Source organism: Ursus arctos, unplaced genomic scaffold (genome assembly GCF_023065955.2).
Source record: "Ursus arctos isolate Adak ecotype North America unplaced genomic scaffold, UrsArc2.0 scaffold_5, whole genome shotgun sequence".
In the NCBI taxonomy this organism is placed as follows: Eukaryota; Metazoa; Chordata; class Mammalia; order Carnivora; family Ursidae; genus Ursus; species Ursus arctos.
The window spans coordinates 52,940,198-52,964,319 of NW_026623067.1; the positions used below are offsets into that span (position 1 = coordinate 52,940,198).

The following is a 24,122-nucleotide window of genomic DNA, read 5'->3' on the forward strand; positions in this document are numbered from 1 at the left end:
TTACTAACAGCTTATCTTAAATAATTCATTTAGTCTCTTTCTCTTACAGTTAAAATAAAACATGTGCTTTAATATTACACTCAAAGATACACCTGTTATTAAAGTAAGTCTTCTTTGCAAGTATAGTTATAGTTAGCAGAAAACTTTCCACTTAATATAATACTCTTGTTAATTAGCTGCAAATCACCTGCTGGTTGACATTTGCCATGTAAAATACAGCCTTTGAGTCTCATGTTTTTATTTATGTACTGGTTTATATGAACTCTTTCAATTCCCACTGAGATTACCTGATGTACAAAAAAGTTCTTGTATTTAAATAATATTAATGTTAAGAATTTAAACCACCCCCCAAAATCACCTAGAGAGTGTAAAGTTAAGAAAAGTATTCATTACTTCTTGATTTTAATTCAAACATTTCTGAAAATAAGCCAAACCAATTAAGAAAACATTATAGAAGTAAAAGAGGCAATGGGGCGCCTGGGTGGCACAGTGGTTAAGCGTCTGCCTTCGGCTCAGGGCGTGATCCCGGCGTTATGGAATCGAGCCCCACATCAGGCTCTTCCGCTATGAGCCTGCTTCTTCCTCTCCCACTCCCCCTGCTTGTGTTCCCTCTCTCGCTGGCTGTCTCTATCTCTGTCGGATAAATAAATAAAATCTTTAAAAAAAAAAAAAAAAGAAGTAAAAGAGGCAAGATACAAGAAATCACTAAACTTTTAATTAACAATATTTTAATTTTAATAGATTTGTATGGAATTAATAAAACAATTTTGAGTTTATTATTTGTGTGTTTTGTTCTTGTTTTAACAGGTTAGAGCTTATTAAAGTTCATATAAATTACTTCATCAGTAATTTATTAAATTTACAAAAACATTTGTGGGAATATACCAAGTTGGATGTGGGAATATATCAATCAATTACTGGCAGGGTGACAAAATAGAAAGCAGAAAGTTGCAGTCTTACTGGCTGGAGGAGAGCATGGAGTGCTGCAGACAGATGGAAGTGTTGCTTTAAAAACAGGGTGAAATCCCCCAAAGTGGAAAGCTATAGAAGGGAAACCCCTTCTGTGAGTCCTTATTTATAGAAAGAAAGGGAGAGAGAATGAAAGAAAACATTTCTTCCTTAAATGGAAGGTCAACCAGCAAATTTAGAAGAAATGAGAGTTAGAATATCATCAATGGATGACAAAAGTAAACAGTAAAAGTTTTGTAAGAGATAGGATAGTTACAGGGTCTCAAAGTAAGTCTTCAAAACTTGCAATTTAATTTAAAAAGGGGAAAATACAAGTGTGACTGGCTGGCTCGGTTGTAAAGCCTGTGACTATTGATCTTGGGGCATGAGTTGAAGCCCCACACAGGGCGTAGAGCTTACTTAAAAAAAGTAAATAGGGAAAAATCAAAGGAGGGGCGCCTGGCTGTTTCCGTCAGTAGAGTATGCAACTCCTGGTCTCATGGTTGTGAGTTTGAGCCCCAGGTTGATGTAGAGACTACTTAAAAATAAAAACATTAAATAAATAAATAAATAAATAAATAAATAAATAAATAAATTTTAAAAGGAAAAATACAAAGGAAAAACATGGTGGACAGCACCTTAACCAAGTGATCAAAATTCGTATCTCCAATACTTGAAAAAATCAATATCATATGCATCCTGATATGCTCTACTTAAAAAAACAAATCAAAATATTACTCAGTGTTATTCCTGAAAAGTATGTATAAATTGAATTTAACTCTAGTAAACATCAGAAAATGCAAATTAAGTTACATTTCATGAAAAACTCATGTGCTCTTTTAAAATGTCAAAGTCAAGATAAAAGAAATTGAGAACTAATTCAGATTAAAAGAGAATCTTGAAGAAGACAAGAGAAATAAATACAATGCATGACACTAGATTAGATACTGGCCTGAGGGGGAAAATACTTACAAAGACTATTAGGACAATTGATAAAATTCCAAGATGAAATGCAGATTGTTAAATAATAGTACTGAATCAATGTGAAATGCCTTGATTTTGACAACTGTACTATGGTTACGTGGGAGAATGTGTTTGTTCTTAGAATATACAAATTGAACTATTTAGGGGTAAAGGAAAGGAATATCTCCAAATACTTTCAGAGGGTACACAGACATTTTAAAATGTTGCCTGGGACTTCCACTTCTAGTCAAAATGGAGTAATAGGGATCAAACTTACCCTCCTGCCTGAAACCATTTTAAAAATGAACAAAGTATATAAAATATCATTTTTAAATACACTAGACATCAGGAAATGAAAGACAGTGATCCCTGAGAAACAGCAATCAAATTAAGCGCTAGCATTACCCCAGCTTATCACCTTGAAAATTTCCAGGCCCTGGTACAGAGTAGGGAAAGCCAGGAGAGCCCAGTGAACTCTGTGTTGAAGACACGGAGCAGAAAATATGAGAGATTCATGCTAGCTAGAATTTATAGGACCAAAAGCAGGAGAAGAGAAAGTTACACAAAGAGCAAATTTTGGAAATTTCCAGAAGGAAATTCTTGACAATTCTAATCAGCACATGGTGTAAGGGAAGAACCCAAGGCCAGGGAAAGAATTACCCAAAAGGATTAGAGATGACATAACCCATCACTCATATAACATGGGATAAAGGGACTATTACCACCCAGCCCAACTTAAAAACCCCAAGATTCACAAGACCTTGTATAGCAGTGTTCAGAAGGGACATACCTCAGTATTGGGGAATAATTAGCCCTACACTGAACATTGCTCCTGTCCTGCATAGCAAATCTTAAAAGCAAGACACAAAAGTATCAAGATCCAAGGAACCTAACTGCATTTCAGAAATTAGAACTTTTTAAAAATTTTATTTATTTGTCAGAGAGAGAGAGCACAAGCACGGGGAGCGGCAGGCAGAGAGAGATGCAGGCTTCTTGCTGAGCAAGGAGCCCAGTGGAGAACTTGATCCCAGGACCCTGGGATCATGCCCTGAACCAAAGGCAGATGCTTAACAGACTGAGCCACCCAGAAGTTCCCAGAAATTAGAATATTTATTACAAATAAATCTAGTACACCAAAAGTAAAATAACGCAATGTCTGATATCCTATCAAAGATGGCCAGGTAGGCAAAGAAGCAGGAAAACACAACACATAATAAAGAGATTTATTAGTCAATTGAAACTGATTCAGAACTGACAGAGATACTAAAATTAGCAGACAAGATCTTTAAAATAATTTTTATACTTTCCAAAGCTTTATATTTTCCCAAGTTTTTATATCCCTAAAGAGATGTGGAAGATTAAAAAAAATTAAACTACTAGAGATAAAAAAATTTATATTATGTGCGATGAAAATATAAATTAGATGGGACTAATGACAGATTAGACATCGAGGGGAAAAAATTAACAAATGTGAAGACACAGCAATAGAAACTACTTAAAATGAAAAACACAGAGAAGAGAGAATTTAAAATAATAAACAGAACATCAGTGAACTATGGAACAACTTCAAGCAATCAAATATAAGGGTAGGTGAAATCACCAAGAAATGAAGGGAGTAAAACCAAAAATATATGTGAAGAAATAATGTCTAAAAATTTCAAAACTGATGAAATCAGATATAATTAGCTCAGCAACACTAAACATGAAGAAAACTATTTCAAAACATGTCATAATCAAATTGTTTAAATCAGTAGGATATAAAGGAGTTGAAAACTATGAACCCCCAAATTAATCTGATTAATATTTTTAGGCTATTCCACCCAACAATAGTGAATACACATTCTTTTCACCTGATGTGCACTTGAAACATATACCAAGACCGACCATATTCTGGGCCATAAAACAATTCTCAGTAAGTTGAAAAGCATTTGAGAAATACACAGTATATTTTCTGACTGCAATAGAATTAAATTAGAAATAAAAGAATGATGTTGGGGGTAAATATTTGGAACTAAATAACAATTCTAAATAGTGCATGGGGGAAAAAGAAATAAAGAGGAATTAAAAAGTATTTTGAGCCGAATAGAACTTAAAATACAACATAAAAAAATCTGTGGGATGTGATAAAACTGTATTTAGAAGGAAATTTTGTAACACCAAACACCTATATCAGAAAAAGCAAAAGGTCATGAACCAATGACCACAGTTTCCACTTTAAGAAACTATAAAAAGATGGGGCGCCTGGGTGGCTCAGTCGTTAAGCGCGTCTGCCTTCGGCTCAGGGCGTGATCCCGGCGTTCTGGGATCGAGCCCCACATCAGGTTCCTCTGCTGGGAGCCTGCCTCTTCCTCTCCCACTCCCCCTGCTTGTGTTCCCTCTCTCGCTGGCTGGCTCTCTGTCAAATAAATAAATAAAATCTTTAAAAAAAAAAGAAAAGAAAAGAAACTATAAAAAGAAGGGCAAAAGACAGTAAAAATCATGACAGAAATAAAAGAAATAGAAAACAGAAAAAGAATAGAGAAAACCACTAAAGCCAAATTTGAGACGGTCATTAAAACTCTAGGCATAGTGACTAGGGAAAAAAAAAACAAAAATTACTGATATCAAAAAGAGGTAATGTCACTATATGTTCTGCAGATATTAAAAGGATAACAACATGACATTGTGAACTACTATGTCAATACATTCTACAGCTCAGATGAAATACATTTCTTGAGAGAGTCAAACTATCAAGGCACACTGAATAAAATAACCTTATAGCCCTTTATCTCTTTAACAACTTGAATTGCTAATTTAAAAATGTCCAACAAAGAAAACTCCAGGTCCAGATGGCTTCACTTTGTTTACCACCTAAAACATTTGCAGAAGAAATAATACTAATTCTATATGAACTTTTCCAGGAAACTGAAAAGGAAGAAATATTTTCTAATTCATTCTGGAGGTCAACATTACCCCAATATCAAAACCAGACCAAGACATTATAAGAAAACTACAGAACAATAACCCTCAAAAGAAATAAATGCAAAAAGGGGCAACTGGGTGGCTCAGTCAGTTAAGCATCTGACTTTGGCTCATGCTCTCAGGGTTTGGGACTGAGCCCCACATCAGTCTCCCCACTCAGCGGGGAATCTGCTTGTCCCTCTCACTCTGCCCCTCCCCCAACTCATGCTCTGTCTCTCTCTCTCAAAAAATAAATAAAATTAAAAAAAAAAAAGAAAGATGCAAAAAAAAATAAACAAAATGTTGGCAAATCATATCTAATAATATATTAAAAGGATAATACATCATGGCCAATCCCAGGAATGCAAGATTGGTATGATATTCCTAAGCAATTAATGCAACTCACTGCATTAATACACTAAAAAAAGATAAACCATGTGATCATCTCAATAAATGCAGCAAAGCATTTGACAAATTCAACATCCATCCCTGATAAAAACTCTGAGCAAACAAGGAATAGAGTAGAATTTTGTTAGCCTGATAAAGGGTATCTATGAAAAACCTAGAGCTAGCATCACACTTAATGGTGAAAGATAGAATTCTTTCCCAGCAAGATCAGAAACAAGACAAGAATGTCTGCTATCCCCACCTTTATTCCACATTGTACTGGGGGCTTTAGGCAGTGAAATACAGCAAGAGAAAGAAATAAAAGTCATTCAGGATTAAACAGAAGAAGTAAAACGATCTTTAACCTCAAAAACATGATTATCTTTGTGGAAAATCCATTGCTATCTTTTAAAAAAAGCTACTAAAACTAATAAATGAACTTAGTAAAAGTGCAGGCAAAAATGAACTGTATTTTAATATACTAGTGATGAATGATTATAAAATGAAATTTTAAAACTACCATTTACAATAACAACAAAAAAGTAAAGAGTGAAAACAGTGAAAATCACAAAACATTGCTGAGAAAAATTAATGAAGACCTAAATAAACAAAGAGAAACACCTTTTTGTAGGTAGGAAGAATCTGCATTGTAAAGATGTCAATTCACTAGGTCTAGCACAAACTCAGCAAGAGCAGATTTCACAAAATCATTAACAGTAGCAGGCAAAGATCATTGGGGGCCATCAAAGAGGTCTGCCTACCACAGGCACCAACATTATTAAAGTATCTCCACATTATTTTTTGTTCAACACCCTTATAATTCCTCTAAAAGGACTCTGAAGCTGGGGTCTTTTAATTAATATGTGATCTTGCCAATCATTTCACTTCCCTGTGCCCCATTTTCCTGGACATCTATAAAATGGAGATAATAACAGAACTTCTCTCATGCAGTTATTATGAGGTTTAAAAGATTAAACATCTGCAAAGCACTTAAGAATTTGGCACATAATAAACAATTGCATAAATACATCCATAAAACCAATATAAATACTAAACTTACTATTCCTTAAAGTTAAGTGTTTATTAGAATAGACTCTTCTTTAACTATCTAATGATGTCTATTACAAATAAACCTCAGTTTTAGTCAAGATGTGTACAAAGATAGTTCATTAAATTGCATGTATTTAGTCAACCTTAGGCAGTGAGAGAAAAGTATCTTCTTATTCCCATTTTTAATTAAAGTTTAAGAAGCAAACAGGTAATGCCTGGGATGACCATAATTCTGATTTACCTGATCCTAGTTTGTGCCTATTGTCTAGACATACCTGTCAATGGTACCCTCTCTCACCCTTGGAAGTGTCCCAGATTGCACAGGAAATTAAGGTTACACGAGTCGGTCATAATCCTTGATTGGAATGAAAACTGAATCTAGATAAACACACTTGACTAAGGAATCAACAAACCAGGGATGAAATGAACAGAAACTGGAAAAGGAAGAAGGATATAGGTGGTTTGTATAACTAAGAATGAAAGAGCCAGAGTGATAAGAAAAAAATAAATGTTTCAAAATGCCCAAAGACCAAAATAAATTCATCCACAAACTGAATTCAAGATTCCACTGCTGCCAGTAAACTTGCATACTCTTAAAAGCTTAAGATAGTTCATAAAAAATTGATCTGGCATTTCCTTAAGGATTAAAAGAAATGCATAAATGAATACCAAATAAATATTAATGTACCACATTTAATTTCCTTTTCCTATCTGTTTTAATATGTAATCATGAAGGTAATATATAATTCTGATAGGTACATCTTATAAAAATAAGAAAACTTGCTTAAATCGACACACTATAGGCCAAGTTTTAGCAAGAAACTATTTTTATAGCTATTTTCAATTTCCCAACTGAAAACATTAGTTGACTTTGGAAATTCTAATCCCTTTAAAATCCAGCATCAACAAAGCAAACAGTCTTGATCCCTTAAGAGGATAAATATGTTCATTTTAATTAAAGACTAAAATATGTGACTAGGTGTGCAATTTTTGGGTCTGTATTATGAGATGTATTTATATGTCTTATGCATTTTATTAATGAAAAACTGAAAAGAAAGTATGGTTATTAAGGAATAGCCTATTAATGGAGGCATTCTTAAAAGATCTGGATCTTGAATTTTCAAGAATTTAGTCAAGTAAGAGGAACGAAGTTCTCCTATGTGCCACAGTGTAGATGAACTTTGAAAACACTATGCAAAGTAAAAGCCAGTCACAAAAGACTACATACTTTATGATTCCATTTGTGCAAAAAGTCCTGAATAGGCAAAGCTATAGAAACTAAAAGTAGATTAGTAGTTGCCTTTGTCTCCGGCTGGGACGGGAAGGATAAGAGATTGGGGGATGACTTCTATAATATAGGAATGATGGAAATGTCCTAAAATTAATTATGATGTTGGTTGCACAACCCTGTAAATATACTATAAGCCACAGAGTTGTATATTTAAATGGGAAACTGGATGGTCTATGAATTATATCTCAATAAATCTATAACCAAAAAGAATTTAGGTTATAATTCCCGTCTGAAATATATACTGTTATATACTAGTAACTTAAAGATGGAAAACATGATTCTAATGTTTGATAGGAGAGAAATCCAGGAAATTAATGCGTTAGTCTGTTCATGTTAATTGCTCAACACTGATGCAAGTATACTCTATGTCACTAAATGCCTACTGATTTTCAGACTATAAAAAGATTTCTTGAATGCTTTTGCCACAAAATAAATTTAGAAATTATCTTGACTTGATAAGTTAAGTTTGGTGAATATTTCCTGACTTCATGTGGGAATGTAAATAATTTTTACATCAGTCAAATTGTAGATATGTATTCCTAAGTACCCATTAACTTACAATTTCTCAATGCAAAGTTTAATTAGAAAAGTACAAGTTTTATAACATGTGTAACTTTTTTTAAAAGATTTTATTTATTTATTTGACAGACAGAGAGAGAAGGAGAGAGCACAAGCAGGGAGAGCAGCAGGCAGAGGGAGAGGGAGAAGCAGACTCTTTGCTGAGCAGGGAGCCAAACACGGGGCTCAAACTAGGACCCAGGATCATGACCTGAGCCGAAGGCTCATGCTTTACCGACTGAGCCACTCAGGCAACCCAACATGTGTAACTTTCTAAGTATATGCTACACTCCTATTTTGTCTTCTTAAATTTTGTTGATAGAGTTTCAAGTACAAAATATTAATCATTTCTTGACCTAGTTATATAGTGTCATATTCCATTATTTTTAAAAAGTTACCAATTATCCCCACACATCAGACATCAGTGCTACCAACATTCATGTGGGTACTTGCAAGCTGGACCCAGCTCCAAGAGAAATCCCCTCCATCATGACATCCTCCATGAAAGAAAAAGAGATTAGGTGGTCCCAGCAGCCTTTACTGCTGCTGCAGACAAATGCAGCCTTGACCATTGAGGAACTCTGAAATCTTCAGTAAGGCTAATCTCAGCTGACAAAGGTAAATAGAGACTACATTGCTGGAACTTCTCCAGAGCTAGAAACACCATACTCAACCCAGCCAGCAATCTTATGCCCACCCAAAAATGAAGATCTTTCTCTACCAAAACCATTCCATAAAATATGGAAGTGGTGACTATTCCATCAAACACACGGACATCAACACAAAGCTATACAAAGATGAAAAATCAGGGAAACATGACACTACCAAATGAATACAACGATTTTCCAGTAGCTGCAAATGAAGGGAAATCTACAAATCGACAGACAAATAATTCAAAATAATTGTTCTTAAAATGTTCGGCAAGCTACAAAAGAACACAGATCCACAGCTCAACAGTATCAGGAAAAGAATATGTGAATAAAATAACAAATTCAAAAGAGATCAAAATTATATAAAAGAACCAAACAGAAATTCTGAAGCTGAAGAATGAAGTAAATGAAATTTAAAAAATGCAATAGAGAACAACAACAGCAGACATGTCAAGTAAAAGAAAGAAACCATGCACTTGGGAAGAAGTCATTTGATATTACCCACTAAAAGAAGAAAAAACAACAACAAAAATGAAGAAAGCCTACCTAAATTATGGAAGATCACCAAATGAAATAATATTAGCATCATGGGAGTCCAAGAAGGAGAAGAGAGAGAGAAAGGGGCAAAAAGCTTATTTAAGTAAATAGTGGCTGAGAATTTTCATCATCTGGGGAGATATATGAACATCCAGGAACACTAAGTCATCATATTGTACACTTAGCATATATATAACTTTGTCAATTATACTTCAATTTTTAAAAAAAGATTAGATAAAGCTAGCTGGTATATAACAGATGTTCATTATATATACATATATATATATATATATACATATATAAACATGTATAAAAATAAATGTATATAAAAATTAAAATATATGTGTATATACAAATAGTTTTTAATATACTCTTTGGTGTTAAGGAAGTGTTTTTGATACCAGATAAAACAATAAAATTTTAAAAAAAATTTTAATTAATGTTTTTTTTAGAGAGAGAATGTGAGCAGAGGGAGAAGGAGAGAGAATCTTAAGCAGGTTCCTCATTCCCATATATGAGGAGCTCAATCTCATGACTCTGAGATCATGACCTGAGTCGAAATCAAGTCAGACGCCCAACTGACTAAGCCACCCAGGTGCCCCCCAAATTTTAAATTTTTTATTTTGCTTATTTATTTCTGTCTAGTCACAGTGATCTGAGAGCTTTGTAGAGCACAGTGTGCTTTAAATTTCTATCAATATAAAAAAATAAAATATTATTTGCTAAGAAGAGATAGTATTTTGAGTTTTTATACTTTCATTTTTTCAAAAGTAACTATTATTTACAAATGGTTTTCTGCTTAAAACATTTAAATCCCTGAGATAAAATTTGGCCTAGTGGAGATAAACATATCCATCAAGTTTTCTCTGGAATTCTCAGTAAACACATTATACATTCTCTCTAGTGAGCTGACATTTCAAGCAAAACTAAATCATGATCTTACCTATAAAAAGTGAAGTCATAATCCTGAATATGTTAATAAGTGAGGTACATGAAGCAATGAAAAACATTAATATAAGAGCAACTATAAATTCTTTTAATTTTTACTAAAAATAGCAGTATGATTTAAAGATATATTCAATTTCACAAATCAAAAATATATAAGGAAGAATCAAGCATGGTAAACTACCCAACAAAAAACTCTAAATTTTAGAAATGATATTCATCACATTTAGATGTCACTCCATGGCCCTAATAACTTAAAGACAATTAGACTTAAATAAGCTAAAAGTTACTGAGACTATAACAATAACAATTCTAAGACTATCACAATTCTAAAGGGCACTCTATGCTGCCCCAAAGAGATACCTTTCTCGCCTCCACTACATAACCAATCAAAAATGTTATGAGATAAGAACTCTTCAAAGTACTGTACTATTAAATCCTGAGATCATTTCTAGCACTAGTCTGACCATTAAGAGACAAGTTTAAAAAGAAAATTTTATGTTCAAACCTCAGTCATCAAAAAGGCACTCAAAGTAGCTTGTAGAAACAAGGAAGAACTCTGCAGAGGATCAGAAAAATATCTGGGTCAATTCAAAGGAACAAGTCAGACAGCTGAATATTGTAGCCAGTGCAAAGAAAAGATGGCTAACTGCCCAGATATATTTCACTACTCAAATACTTACAAATGTGCACTCTTGGTATAGCTACTGTCATTTGATGAAAAAGCTAAAAATCAAATGCACATACAATAACAAAAATATAAAGCACCAGGAGTCCACTGGGCATTGCCTTTTTGGGGAGAGTTGGACTTTATAAATATAAACACAGAAGCCAATGCAAATTATCTGTGATCATTTTGCTAACCATATATAACAGACTTTTTCCTGTAGTAATTTCATTGACACTAATCATATCCATATATATTTTTTATACAAAGGTTTCTATATTTGCACAATTCTTAGTATATTTTTAACTCCTCAAATATATTTGGGAATCATTCCAGACCACAAGACTCTCAGGAATTGCAGAATTTATCAGACTGATATGTCAACACATATGAATTCAGAACCCATACAATGTTGTTTTTATTCAGCAAGCATGTCATAAACAAAATTTTCTAGTTTACAACGCCAGGTCGATGAAGTCAATTAAAGTAATTATAACTGTAAAAAAAAAAAAAAAAAACTCAGAAGCTTTAACTCTACAACTTAGTTAACAGGGACATTTTTTAAAAAGCTAAATTCACATTGTCTTCCAGGATCTCAAGATTCTAATGCCATATAACTTCACACTCCCTCCATATAGTTTAATGTAGAGTCAATGGGCACACCATAGATGAAATACATGTTAAATACTCTCTTGCAAAATTAAAAGAAATAATCAAGATAACAAAGGCTATTTATTTTTCACCAAGATAGAATAATGCTTCCACTTTGCTTATTGGTTTTTTTTTTCATTTTTAAATACTGATAAGATGTCAAAAGACAAGTTCATCTTAAAACGATTTAAGGATGCTTCTAAACAGTCATAATTAGGGTAAAAAAAAAAACTAAGACAGCTAGCATAGTACAGTCACAAAAGACAGGATCTCCAGGGTTTAAGCCCTGCACTTACACTTTCTTGGGCAATTTAAGTATTTTAAACTAGTTTCCTCATTTTTTACATGGGAAAAATAATAACGGTGTCTACTTCACAGAGTTCTTCTTGGAGAGTAAGGAATAAAACACAGTTATGAACACAGTTATATAAAACTGGAAAGAAATATATAAATTCATCGCATTATCATCAAATAAAAATTTTGCCTTGAGAAGCAAGCTATTCAACATATAATGTAATAAATGTGCTTCTTTATACTTACACCTTAATTAAATATGTTTAATTAAATAAACATTCATCTAAGTAAATTGTGTAACTATTGATGCCCTCCCTTTTAACGATTTGGAGGTAAGAATAATTAATGTATTTTATAACCAAGAGTGATGACTCAGTTTTGTTTTTAAAATATAATCTTCTCATACTTTTTAATCTTTGTTTTATTATGTATTTTGTTCAATTAACAAAACATACACGTACTTCCAATTAAACTTTATGAATAGATATCAGTTGAAGGAAAGATGTTTATTACATTTCTAAGTCAACTCTAAATCTGTTCTTTTTTCTTATTTGGTTCATCTGATGCAAACACAATAATAGTATAATATATTATTTCTTCAGTGGTGATTAACAAATTACCATTTTGCTTTCAATATACTCAGTACCTGAATGAGGCTTTAGATAGAACCAAATATAGTTAAAATACCAAACACAACAATCAAAGATAAAATATTTGCAACAAACCATACCTAGTAATAAGAACAGCATTATCGTGGTGGGCAATCCCATTTTCTGGAATGGTGTTTCCATCACTTTGGTGGGAGAGAATGGATTTCTGCCATTTACAGAAGCTATCGAGGGACTTGTCTGCATGGTGGTTTATCTCCAAGTTTGGCTGCAATACAACATGCATACCAGAAATGTTCCAAACAAATTACTAAGGTCAGTTGTTAAAACTTTTGAAGACTAAAGTGGGACTATAATTAGAAGCAGTGGTTTCTAGGAATAATCTCTTGCCAATTTTTATCTCTGTAATATCTGACCTAGAGTTAATTTAGTGTACTATTGAATATTCTTTCCAGTTCCAGCTTTAATGATCATGTGAATATATGTGATTCTCAGCAACCAAAACCACTGTTATTAGATCTGCCATGCAAATGCTCATTTTTATACTGAAATATATAGCTAATATACATATGTAGAGCTTTAACATGACACAGGAGATATATTCTTAGACTACTTAAAATTTGCTTAAAATATTAAATGCTTAGTAGTGAAAATCATATTCAACTAGAACTTCCTAAGAGGATCAATAATAAAATATTTTATTTTACTATACACAATTCTATAGCCTGTCAAGGGTTTTAGATTTCTAAACTAACTCATTCTTACCTGATCTTCTGTAAGAACAATTAAGCGGGCCACTATAATATTCACAACGTTTCCTAGGCTGGAATCACGGTAAAGTTTGGCAACCTGACCTCCAGAAAATAAGAAAAGACACAAAGTCAGACAAAAATCATACGCTGATTGTTTAATATTTTTTTAAAGAATGGTAAAACAACTTTTCATAAATTGCACCACTTTGTATATAAAAAGATATTATTTCATTTGATATCACTTAGAATTCTACCCTCGAGATGCCTCCATAAAAGATTTTTATACAAATCTACCTCAGGAAATATTTTCTCCTAACACTACAACATAGTAATTAAGAGGGTGAGCTGATGTTTCAAGTTAGAGAAAACCTCTTAAACAAGATTTAATACGACCCATTCAAAAAGTCATATTATCTGAAAACGAACAATAAGGTCACCTTTAAATTTATTTCCTATGGAACTAAACATTAATATATTAATTCCTTCTCATTTTAGATGAGTAAATTCTGAAAATCATTAATTCACATTAAAAATCCATGACCTTAGTCAAAACCACAAATTATTAAGTTAAAATATTATATAGAGGCATCAAACTTACAATATTCATCACACTCAAAATGTAATGTTCAATGTCTTTGCGGCCATGGTAGCCCACCATCATTTTGTCTGCCACTACCAATGTCTCCACAAACCGCTCAATGCTTACTGATCTCTTCTGTCTGTGGCGGATATGCGTGCCATTAATTGGTAGTGAAGAAGGAAAAGTAGATGTGTCATTCAGCCACCAAGGTTTGCCACTTCTTATGAGGTCTACAATAAAAATAATTAACTAGTTCAGTTAGGTTCACCAATTAAACTTACTTATTTTTAAATCTTTCATATAGACATGCTTCTCATAAATCCTCTATAGTATTAAGATTTTTCAGTGAGGAGAGGGGATGAGGAAATGTAGTAGTGATAAAATTAAACTCTTCAAAGTTTTCAAAATAGTCATTTTATCTGAAACAAATTAAACATTAGTAACATTCGGCTGCTCATAAAAACAAAAAATAAGCCTAATGAATTATTTAATGAAATATTTTCAAAATAATCATTTCATATTATTCCAGTGACCAATATAAAGTGTTTTTAAAAACAACTAGAGCGTTAACTTTCTAAATACCTACCCTAAGACAGTTCTGATGGAGAACATCAATATTGCAAAAATCTGTTACTCTTTTTTTAAGTAAGCTCTATGCCCAATGTGGGGCTTGCACTTATCACCCCAAGATCAAGAGTTACATGCTCCACCAACTGAGCCAGCCAGGTACCCCCAAAATCCTATTCCTAAAATGCCTCTGATCATTTATTTTAAAGTAAGATCCTTTATTAAACTATTTTAATTAGAGCAATTCTACTGCTCTAGAAATCTCAATTCTAAAAGGCTGTAAATGAAGTTTTTCATTTAGTTTTGCAATATACAACTATTTATACTAACAGAGTACCCATAGTATTCCTCTTCTAAAACCTAGAGGTAAATGGTGTTACAATGAGAGTTGAAAGATTACGATTACAGCATAATTTCCTTTAAATCACATTTTACTGTGGATTGCAGTTTAATCCTTTGTTTTCCAACAGCTGGTCCTTCAGTACAGAGAAAACCTTTTAGTACTATGGCATTTGTAAACACTTGTCTCATTTATACTCATCTTTATTTAATAAACTTGAACAGGTATAGGTCCTCTGAATACCTTACTTTCATATCTGTATGATCTTTCTAACATCTACTTATGAAAAAATTTAGTGAGGAAGACTCAGATTAATTTATATAATATAATTGACAGAAACTGGCAATATTCTCTATTATTTCTTCTAATTTCTTTAGTCTTTACCTTTTAAAAATTACTTTGATAAAAGTTATAAATTTTAAGAAATAAGAGATGGAAACGACAATGACAAATACCAGGAAATATTTTTGAAACTCATATAAATTAAATGAGTATTTTTATTCCTAAAGGTTCAGAGAGGCAGAGACATATTACTTCTTATTTCAATAGTATAACTTCCAGACAGCCAGTAAGTGTTCCCTTATTCCAGACAGACTCTTAAGGTAGCCCCCATGACCTCCTGATGTTTACACTTTGTGCTCTCTTCCCCTTTAGTGTGGATGGGACCTGTATCTTGCTTCTAACCAAGAGAATACAGCAAAGATAAAGGGATATACACGATTACATATATATGAGTACATAATTATGTTACATAATATTGTAGCATCTTTCTTACTAGAGTCTTTCCCTTGCTGGTTTTAAGGACATAAGCAACCAAGTTGGTGAACTGACCATGGCAAGGAGTTACAGATGGCCTCTGGCAGACAACCAGCCCCAAACTAAAGCTTTCAGTCTTTTAGTACCAAAGAACTGAATGCTGCCAACAACCATGGGAATAGGAAGGTAGATTCTTCCCCAGTCAAGACTCCAGATGAGAACCTAATCCTGGCTGAGGCTAAGTCAATTAACTCATTCATGTATAGCTTCTGGTCCACAGAAACTGTGAAATAATAAAAGTATATTGCTTAAGCCACTGGATTTGTGGTAATATTCTTATGAAATGGTCAAAATCCTTTCTACATTAACATAATTCCATTTTTTTTTTTTTACTGTCTTCCAAGATCATAAAACCACTCATGTATTCAAATCATGCCTAGTTTTCCCTTCTTCTGTATGGACAGCCTAAATGTCTAAATATAGGATTTAATTTTCATTATTTTGATCATTTTCACTTCTCTGATCCATTCAATTTCTCCTTATATTTACTTAAAGTATTTGTGAAAAGAATTAGACTTGGTTGGGCAAAATAAACACAGCAATGGTGTTTCTCATTAGATAGCACTCAATATAAAATAGCTACTGTTATCATCATCATTTTCATAAATTTCAGACTTTTATCTTTTTAAATTGTTAGTTTGCTTGGTCATCTCTCCATCAGATGAATGTATATATAATGTCCTTAATAGACATTCATAAATGGAAAGAGTCTTACATGCAAAGAATTTGTAGTCTGATATGTATATAAAGTACACACACAATGAATAAATGTAATCAAGATATCTGGTTTCACTTTAAAAATGAAATTAATCCAGCTTGATTAGATCATTACAAAACAATATCTACATTCTATAATTGTCAATTGACTGCTTAATGTTAAGCTTAATGATCTGTAAGTAATGTCTTGTTTAGTCTAAAATAGAATACACCATTGTTTTGTTTCAAATCAGAGATTCGTAGTTATTCAAATGATACCTATTACATATGCTCAATTTAATTTTGGATAGAGTTTAGAATGTCAAAGAAAACATTCCTCCATAAACATATACAATAAAGAACTTTTCTCCAAAACCAAATACATATATTTCTTTGCCATCTGAAATAGGATCTTAAATATTTGATCAACCTCAAAATATTTTTAATATATACATTCATTCAAATTATTACATTGACTTGTTTTATTTTTCACTGATAGCACTTATTACTTCTTGATAGTTGGCCACGTATTTATTTATTTGATTGCTTGATTGCTTTTTTTATTAACTCTCTTCACTAGAATATAAGCTTCATGGGAGCAGAGACTTTTCTTCTTTTATTTATTGCTGCATCCCAACACCTAGAATAGCCTGACATGTAACACGCTAAATGAATATTTAGGACAACAAGAGCATTCATTTATCCCTGAGTAGTGGTAAAGGGCAACTTTCACTTCCTTGTTTTTTTCTTTTCATCCCATATTTTCTAATTTTTTTACAAAAAACAAGTATTTTTTAAATTATTTTTTGACATTGATAACATAATTAGAATGGGAAAATATATATCTGAATATGAGATAAATATACCCATTCTCAAAAGGGTTTTTCTGTCTTATATTTTGATACAAAATTGTTTTCCCAATTACAGGTTAACAGTTAAGTTAACTGCAACTAACACCTACAAATGCACATGTCACTTGAATTATGCTGTCAAAATAGTATCAAAATTAAGATCAGTAGTTCTTAGCCAGACATTTCCCAAACTTATTAAACATAAAATACTTTTTTTTAGTGATATTCCTATGGAACTTAGGGAACTACTACTGATTTTCCACTATTGGGAAGCCAGTGAAATGTTTGAAAGTGTATAATACAGGGACACCTAGGTGGTTCAGTCAGTTAAGTGCCTGCCTTCAATTCAGGTCATAATCCCAAGGTCCTGGGATGGAGCCCCACATTGGGCTCCCTGCTCGGTGGGGAGTCTACTTCTCCCTCTTCCGCCTGCTTGTACTCTCTGTTTCTCTCTCTCAGATGAATACATAAAATCTTTAAAGAAAAAAAGAGAAAAGAAGAGAAAAGAAAGAAAAAAGAAAAAAGGAAAGAAAAGGAAAGGAAAGGAAAGAAAAGAAAAAAAAAAGAAAAGGAAAGAAAGGGTATAATACAGCTAGATGTAGGACACAACCCATTGAAGTCAGAAAAACAAAGCTGAAGACAGGAAGACCCCAGTTAGAAAGTCATTACAGTAGTGCAGGCAAGAGATAACAAGGGTCTGAACTAAATGGACTTGTGTTAAAGGTAACAGAAATGAGTACCGAATAGATTAAAAGTAAGGAAATAGTCACAGTAATTCACTCAAGATTTTTCAGCCTTTCAAGAATATCTCATTCACCTGTTTTATTTTTTGCTAATAGCACAGTAATCCAGGGGGAGAGACTGTAGAAGAAGAAAATCTTCCCCAGCAAGGGCAGAATTTTATGTTGGAGTAAGAGTAGATTTGCTAAACTATTTGGTTCATGCTTCAACCTTTGGAAAAGAAGAATCTGCCTCAGTAAGACCAGTGAATAATAAGATAGGCACTTCAAAAGAGAATCATTTGAATATCTAAGGGTTAAGAATTATCTTTCAGAATGCAATGAAATCTTTAAATATATTTGCAAAAAGTGATCTTTATGATCATGAAGTGAAGGATGTCATGTTATGGAAAAAATGATGGGAAAATTATATTGCAAAAACAACTAAATACTTGAATCCTAGTTTTTCAAGAATTTATATAGAGTTGTACTTACAGCCTAAATTTGGTAAATATAAGATAAACTAAACTATATCCACAATGTTTAGTTTCATTACTCAATATAAAGACCCATCAGAATTGTTTTCATTGTGTCGTATGAAATTTTATTTCATGCCTTAAGCAGCTTCACTTAAAGTGGCCTTTTTCTATACCAATTACTCTTCATCAACAAGGATGTCCCAGAGATTACTTAAGAAGAGAGTATGTAGAATGAGAACAGTCAATTGAAGAAAGAATTCCAAAGACCACTTATCCTTGAAGCAGAAGAAAAGGAGCCCAAGAAGCATATGTATATAAACAATACAGTGATGCGTTCACTAATTCATAAGATAACCCATTCTATTTTTTATAAATCTACCTGTTGAACCCACCCCATTTTTTTCTAAAATTACTTGCCAGTTAACTTTTCTTTGTGTTTAGCTGAAGCATGCTGAAATACTGAAATACTCTGCCCCTGGTTCCACCTATGAGGACTACACAGAACAAATTGAATCATTAATTTTTTTTAAGATTTTATTTTTATTTATTTATTATTATTAATTTTTTTTTAGAGAGAGAGGCAGGGGAGTGGCAGAGGGAGAGGGAGAGAGAGAATCCTAAGCAGACTCCCCGCTGAGCACATGGGCCCAACAAGGGCGGGACTTGATAACATAACCCTGAGACCACGTCGTGAGCCGAAATCGAGAGTTGAACACTTAACCGACTGAGCCATCCAGATGCGCCTTTAAACAATTTATTTTCAAGTAAACTCTGCATCAAATGTGGGGCTTAAACCCACAATCCCGAGATCAAGAGTTGCACGCTCCACCAATGAAGCCAGCCAGGTGCTCTTAATCTTTTTTTTTTCCAATATAATAGCTCTTTAAATACTAGAAACAGTCATTTCAGTAGTAATGATAGCTACAATTTGAGCAACTAATGTGTGTTGAGAGAAGTATTTAGAGAGGTTGGTTCATTTGTCCAAAGCTACACCAAAGCCCGTAATCTTTCTACTATGCCAAGCTGTATCCTCTATTCTCTAAGTTTTCTGAACTTTAGACTAAACAGCCTCCTAACCCCTCACCTCTAGTCTTGCTCTTCTCTCAGTCAGTCTCCATAGGACTGCCAGGGTAATACTTCTAACACCCAAATTTGATCATGTGATTCCTGCTTAAAACCTTTCAATAGGTTTCCGGCACTCTTAGGATAAACAAACCCCTTAATATGGTTTACAAGCGTTTTGTGTCTTGGCCTTCCTTGTCACTTCAATTTCATCTCTCACGGTCACTCCTCACCCACTAGGAAATTCACCCCATCCCTCCAGCCCACATTCTAATAACCTGTTCTATGAACTGGCAATGACTGCAATGTGACATTCTCTCTTTTGGTTCAGTAATTTTGTAAATGCTATTTCCTCTATATGGAACACTCTACCCACTGTTCCCTCTGCTTCTGCACAGCTACCTTCTCTTTCTCCCTCAGGCCTCCCATTAGGAGTCACTCCTTCCATGAAGCCTTCTTTGACCACTAATGTCTAGGTTTGCTGACCCTGCTATGTATTTCTATAGTACCCTAACAATGCCTTTGAATACTACCTTAAGACCCTTCAAATCTTATTTAAGTGTCTAATGTCTCACCATTAGCATAAAAACATCAGGCTAACCAAACAGCACAGAGTACTAGGCAACACTTGTGCATGAAAATTATAACTATTACATGGATAAAATAGGGTGGGGGTTTTTATCTCCTTCAAAGAAAAAATAATTTTACACAGACTTATATTTTAAGGACTTCTCAAAGAGCTTCCAACTATTGATAAGTGACATCTTTTTTTTTCCCACTGAAAAGGAAGGTGTTTTTTTCTTTCTTCTTTTTTTTTTTATTGAAGTATAATTAACATAGTTATATTAGTTTCAGGTGTAGAACATAATGATTCAAAAATTCTTACATTACTCAGTGTTCATCAAGACAAGTGTGCTCTCCCACCTCCCCTCTGGCAACCACCAGTTTGTTCCCTGTATTTAAGAGTCTGGTTTCTTGTTTGTGTCTTTTTTTTTTTTTTTCCCACTTATTCCTTATTTTGTTTCTTAAATTCCAAATATGAGTGAAGTCATATGGCATTTGGATAGGTGATATCTTTTAAGAGGACTCTGGGCATTATCATTCTAATTACTTAAATTCCTATTGACTTTTATTATTAACCTTTCCATAGGTGTCAGAAAAAAGACAGTGGCAATACAATACAATCCACTTTGTAAAAGCCACACACTCACTCACCTGAAACCCCACAATGAGAATGATCATACAGATGCCGTTGCTGGAGGGTAGACTTTTTGTAAATAACATGAGGATGGCCATTTTCATAACTAAAATGTTTGGAATCCTCTGTGGTATTCTTTAATGGTTCAATAAAATATTCTTCATCTTCTGTAGCAATAACGCCATGCTAAAAGAAGAAGAAACAAAGAATTTATCAAGAAGAATCATTTTAAATATCAATTATCATTACCAAGAGTCAAAAATAAGTTGACACCTCTCCAAAAAGAGGTTAAAACACATATTAATAGAAATTTAGTGGATTATCTGTACCCAGCAAAACATTATATAAATTTCCCTATACCTTAAAAAGAATGTTTAAATTCTTCTACATGCCATGCATGCCTTGTACTAAGCATGTCACATAGATTATTTCCTCCAATCTTCCCCAAAACTCCGTGAGGTAGCAGAGACCTCCATGTGTTCACTAAGACTTTTCCTTCCAAATTGTGCACACAGCTTAACTATATCCTCTATGTTTAGGGATAGCTCTGTGAATTAAGTTTTGGCCAATAGAAAATGAGAATACTATATACCCACTTCCAAGCTCATCCCCTGAAAACCTTCCCAAGGAAAATCCTCTACTCTCTCTGAAAAACTACCTAGGGGAGGCAGAAGCTGAAAGAGAAGAAATCTGGGTCCCTGACTGACTTCATGGAAAGCTGTCCAGCATAGACACTGATATAAAGGAGAAATAAATTTCTATTGTGATAAACAATGGACATTTTAAAGTTTATGTCACACCAATTAATATGTCCTTAATTGATATATATCTTATATATCTCCATTTTGAAGATGAAGTAACAGACCCAGAGCTTAAGAACTTCCCCCAACAGTATATAGAGATAAATGAAGGTGCTGCAATTCATACAAAGCTCTGCTCTTATTCATATGATATATTCCTTATACCTATTTACATAGCCAAGTGTTACTCAGCTCAACCATAGTTCCTTTTTAAAGCTTTCTCTGGCTCAAAAGGAGTAGCTTCACCCTCCTCGGAGCTCCAACAGAGCTTATTATTGGTATCATTTATTTTTAATTAATTTCACACTTCTTTGCTACATCTCAAGTCTGGAAGCTATATTTACATTTGGTATAAATTTTCATCCGCATGTTTGATCTTCCCAACTATACTATTTGCTTTTTTAAGGCAAAAGGTTATGTCTCATAAATCTTTGTATCAGTTATAACCATAGAAAGTGCGTCATATGTAGTATGAACACCAAACAAAAGTTGGTTGATTAAAAGAAATGAGATAGTAAAAGTTATCTGCATTAGAAACAAGAACTTCCATACTGGTCTGTTAGTGTTTTCTTAAGTATGGCACATGTGAGGACTGCTTTTAATCCAACTAATTTATCCTGTAACACTGGGTAAAACACAAACTCTCTTGGTGTATTTCCTCAGCTGGAAAAATGAAAGGGTTGGTGTAAATTAGTGGTTTTAAAACAGCACTCTGGGGAGCCCTAAGGGTTCCAGGGAAATGCCCTCAGGGGATTGCCCCAGACAACAAAGGGAGACCTATAGGGCTTAGATTCCTGGGCTTAGCAATCAGCTGTGCTTTTATTAATCTATATAGCATGTTTCCATATTACATTTCATTTGAGAAAATGGTCTTGCTGCTTTAAAAAGAAAAAAGCTAAAAATATCTGGTCCGGATAATCTCTAAGCTCCCTTTGAATCTAAATCTCTATGATTCTGTTTAGGGAAATTCATGTTAAGTACCACATGCTTGGAAATAAAGATAAGACATAATCAGAGCTGCTCTAACTTAGAGATGAAGTTGGCAGGCACCTACATGAAATGAGCTAAAGAATGCAAAAAACAAAAAAGTAGGCCCTAGTCACTTCACATTATTTTCACTATTTTCTGTTTTACTGTAAGGATATTAGTCCTTAAATTAAATGCAAATACTGACAGGAATGACATAATATGCCATTAACACACTCTAATACCTGAGCACGAATTACTCTACCAGGAAGATTAACAATGTGATAGCAAACTGAGCATGGTCCTGCAGAAAAGATGGCATGTATGAGAAGTTTTGATAAGAGAGAACTGTAAGAAGTGGGGTCGAGAGTACTGCCCAGAAAGGGTCGAGCACTGAAGTCATATCATGCTAACCTGTGGACAGAAGGATGTTGAAAGGTCCCAGACAAGAAGTTCAGGTTGCTGGGGGAAAATAGAGTCAGTAGCCTGGTAAGTAAACAAGATCACTAATTTCAAGTATGGAAAGACTCTGGAAAAAAAAAATCCAGAGATTTTAAGTGTTAGGTACTCTGTAAGATGTTTATACACATTATCTCATTTATTCTTATTAGCTGTCTCAAGTAAGTACTACTATCAGCTCCACTTTGCAGATGAGAAACACAGACCAAGCAAAGTTAAGTAACCAACTCTTCAATTGATTTTGGAGCTTGGATAATTAGGCACTATATTATAATCCCCTTATCCTCTGAGGGTTGTTTCTGACTTTACTTATTCTTTCGCTAAGTATGTTCTGAGTGCCTATCGCATAGCAAGTACGATTCTAGGTGGGCAAACCAAACTTCTGGCTCTATGAAGGAGCTTACATTCTGGTGGGAGGACCTAGATGAAAGGGATTCATTCCTTAGATAAATGATCAATCAAGTAGTGTTAAGTGTTAAGGGAAAAAAAGCAGTGTAAGAGGACAGAGAGTAATCAGAAGTGAGAGAATTATACAAACTGTTTAGGATGGTCAGGGACATCCTCTCTAATAGGGTGATATTTGTAAAGAAACCTGAACAAAGCAAAGGAGCAGGTCAAACAGATATCTTGCAAAAGAGCAGATCAGACAGTGGGAATGACAACAAAGGCAATGGGGTATGAGCTTGCATACAGTATTTGAGAAACAGCAAGGAGCTACTGTAGCTAGACAGGAGAAAGGGGAAAATGATTATGAAACTAGAAAGGTGCTGGAGGGTAGATAATGGAGGACCAGAAATCTGCACATGCCTAGCAAGAGCCCTGCTCTCTCTCAATTCTTCAGCATCCCCACTCAACCTCTACACAGTCTGCCTCAGGCCATCAGGATGAAAATCATCATACCCCCTTTCCCTGACATGCCAGTCCCTACAAGAAGCCCAAGACATATCCCCTGGATTCTATTCCCCCTATGGTTATGTGCATCATGTTTTCTGATCCCATCTCCTACTTCTTGCCTTTCACCATTTAAAACACTTCCATTGTGCCTTCTCAAATTCACGCTCAGCCTCATTTGTGAACGTTCACTTCATCTGGCTCAAACACCTGGGTCTTTTCTAAATGACACTTTCTTCCCTGCAATCCTCTGGAATGGTGGATCCTCTGCTTCTATATGCCTCCTATTGGCATATAGGGTAGGGTAGTGTCCTTGTGATTCACTGCCACCTTCTAAACAATTCTTGCTCTCTCCCTCCTCTAAAACAAAAACAAATCACAGAAACCCCTGCCAGTTCCAATCTCATGCTATCACTGGCTCCCTCTGCTATTGCAGTTACCTACTGGCCCATAGGAA

General features: G+C 34.0%; 1 protein-coding gene across 2 annotated transcripts in view; it reads right to left on the reverse strand.

The window, feature by feature from the left end:
• The window catches only part of ADAMTS6 (ADAM metallopeptidase with thrombospondin type 1 motif 6), a 290,690-nt gene that overhangs the window by 250,438 nt on the left and 16,130 nt on the right, over positions 1-24,122 (reverse strand). For both annotated transcript variants that reach the window (XM_057307195.1, XM_026498893.4), the window contains exons 4-7: positions 20,567-20,735; positions 13,840-14,051; positions 13,255-13,338; positions 12,612-12,757 (exon numbers count right to left, since the gene is read on the reverse strand). In XM_057307195.1, the coding sequence (XP_057163178.1) occupies positions 12,612-12,757; positions 13,255-13,338; positions 13,840-14,051; positions 20,567-20,735 (611 nt within the window). The remainder of the gene's footprint in view (positions 1-12,611; positions 12,758-13,254; positions 13,339-13,839; positions 14,052-20,566; positions 20,736-24,122) is intronic.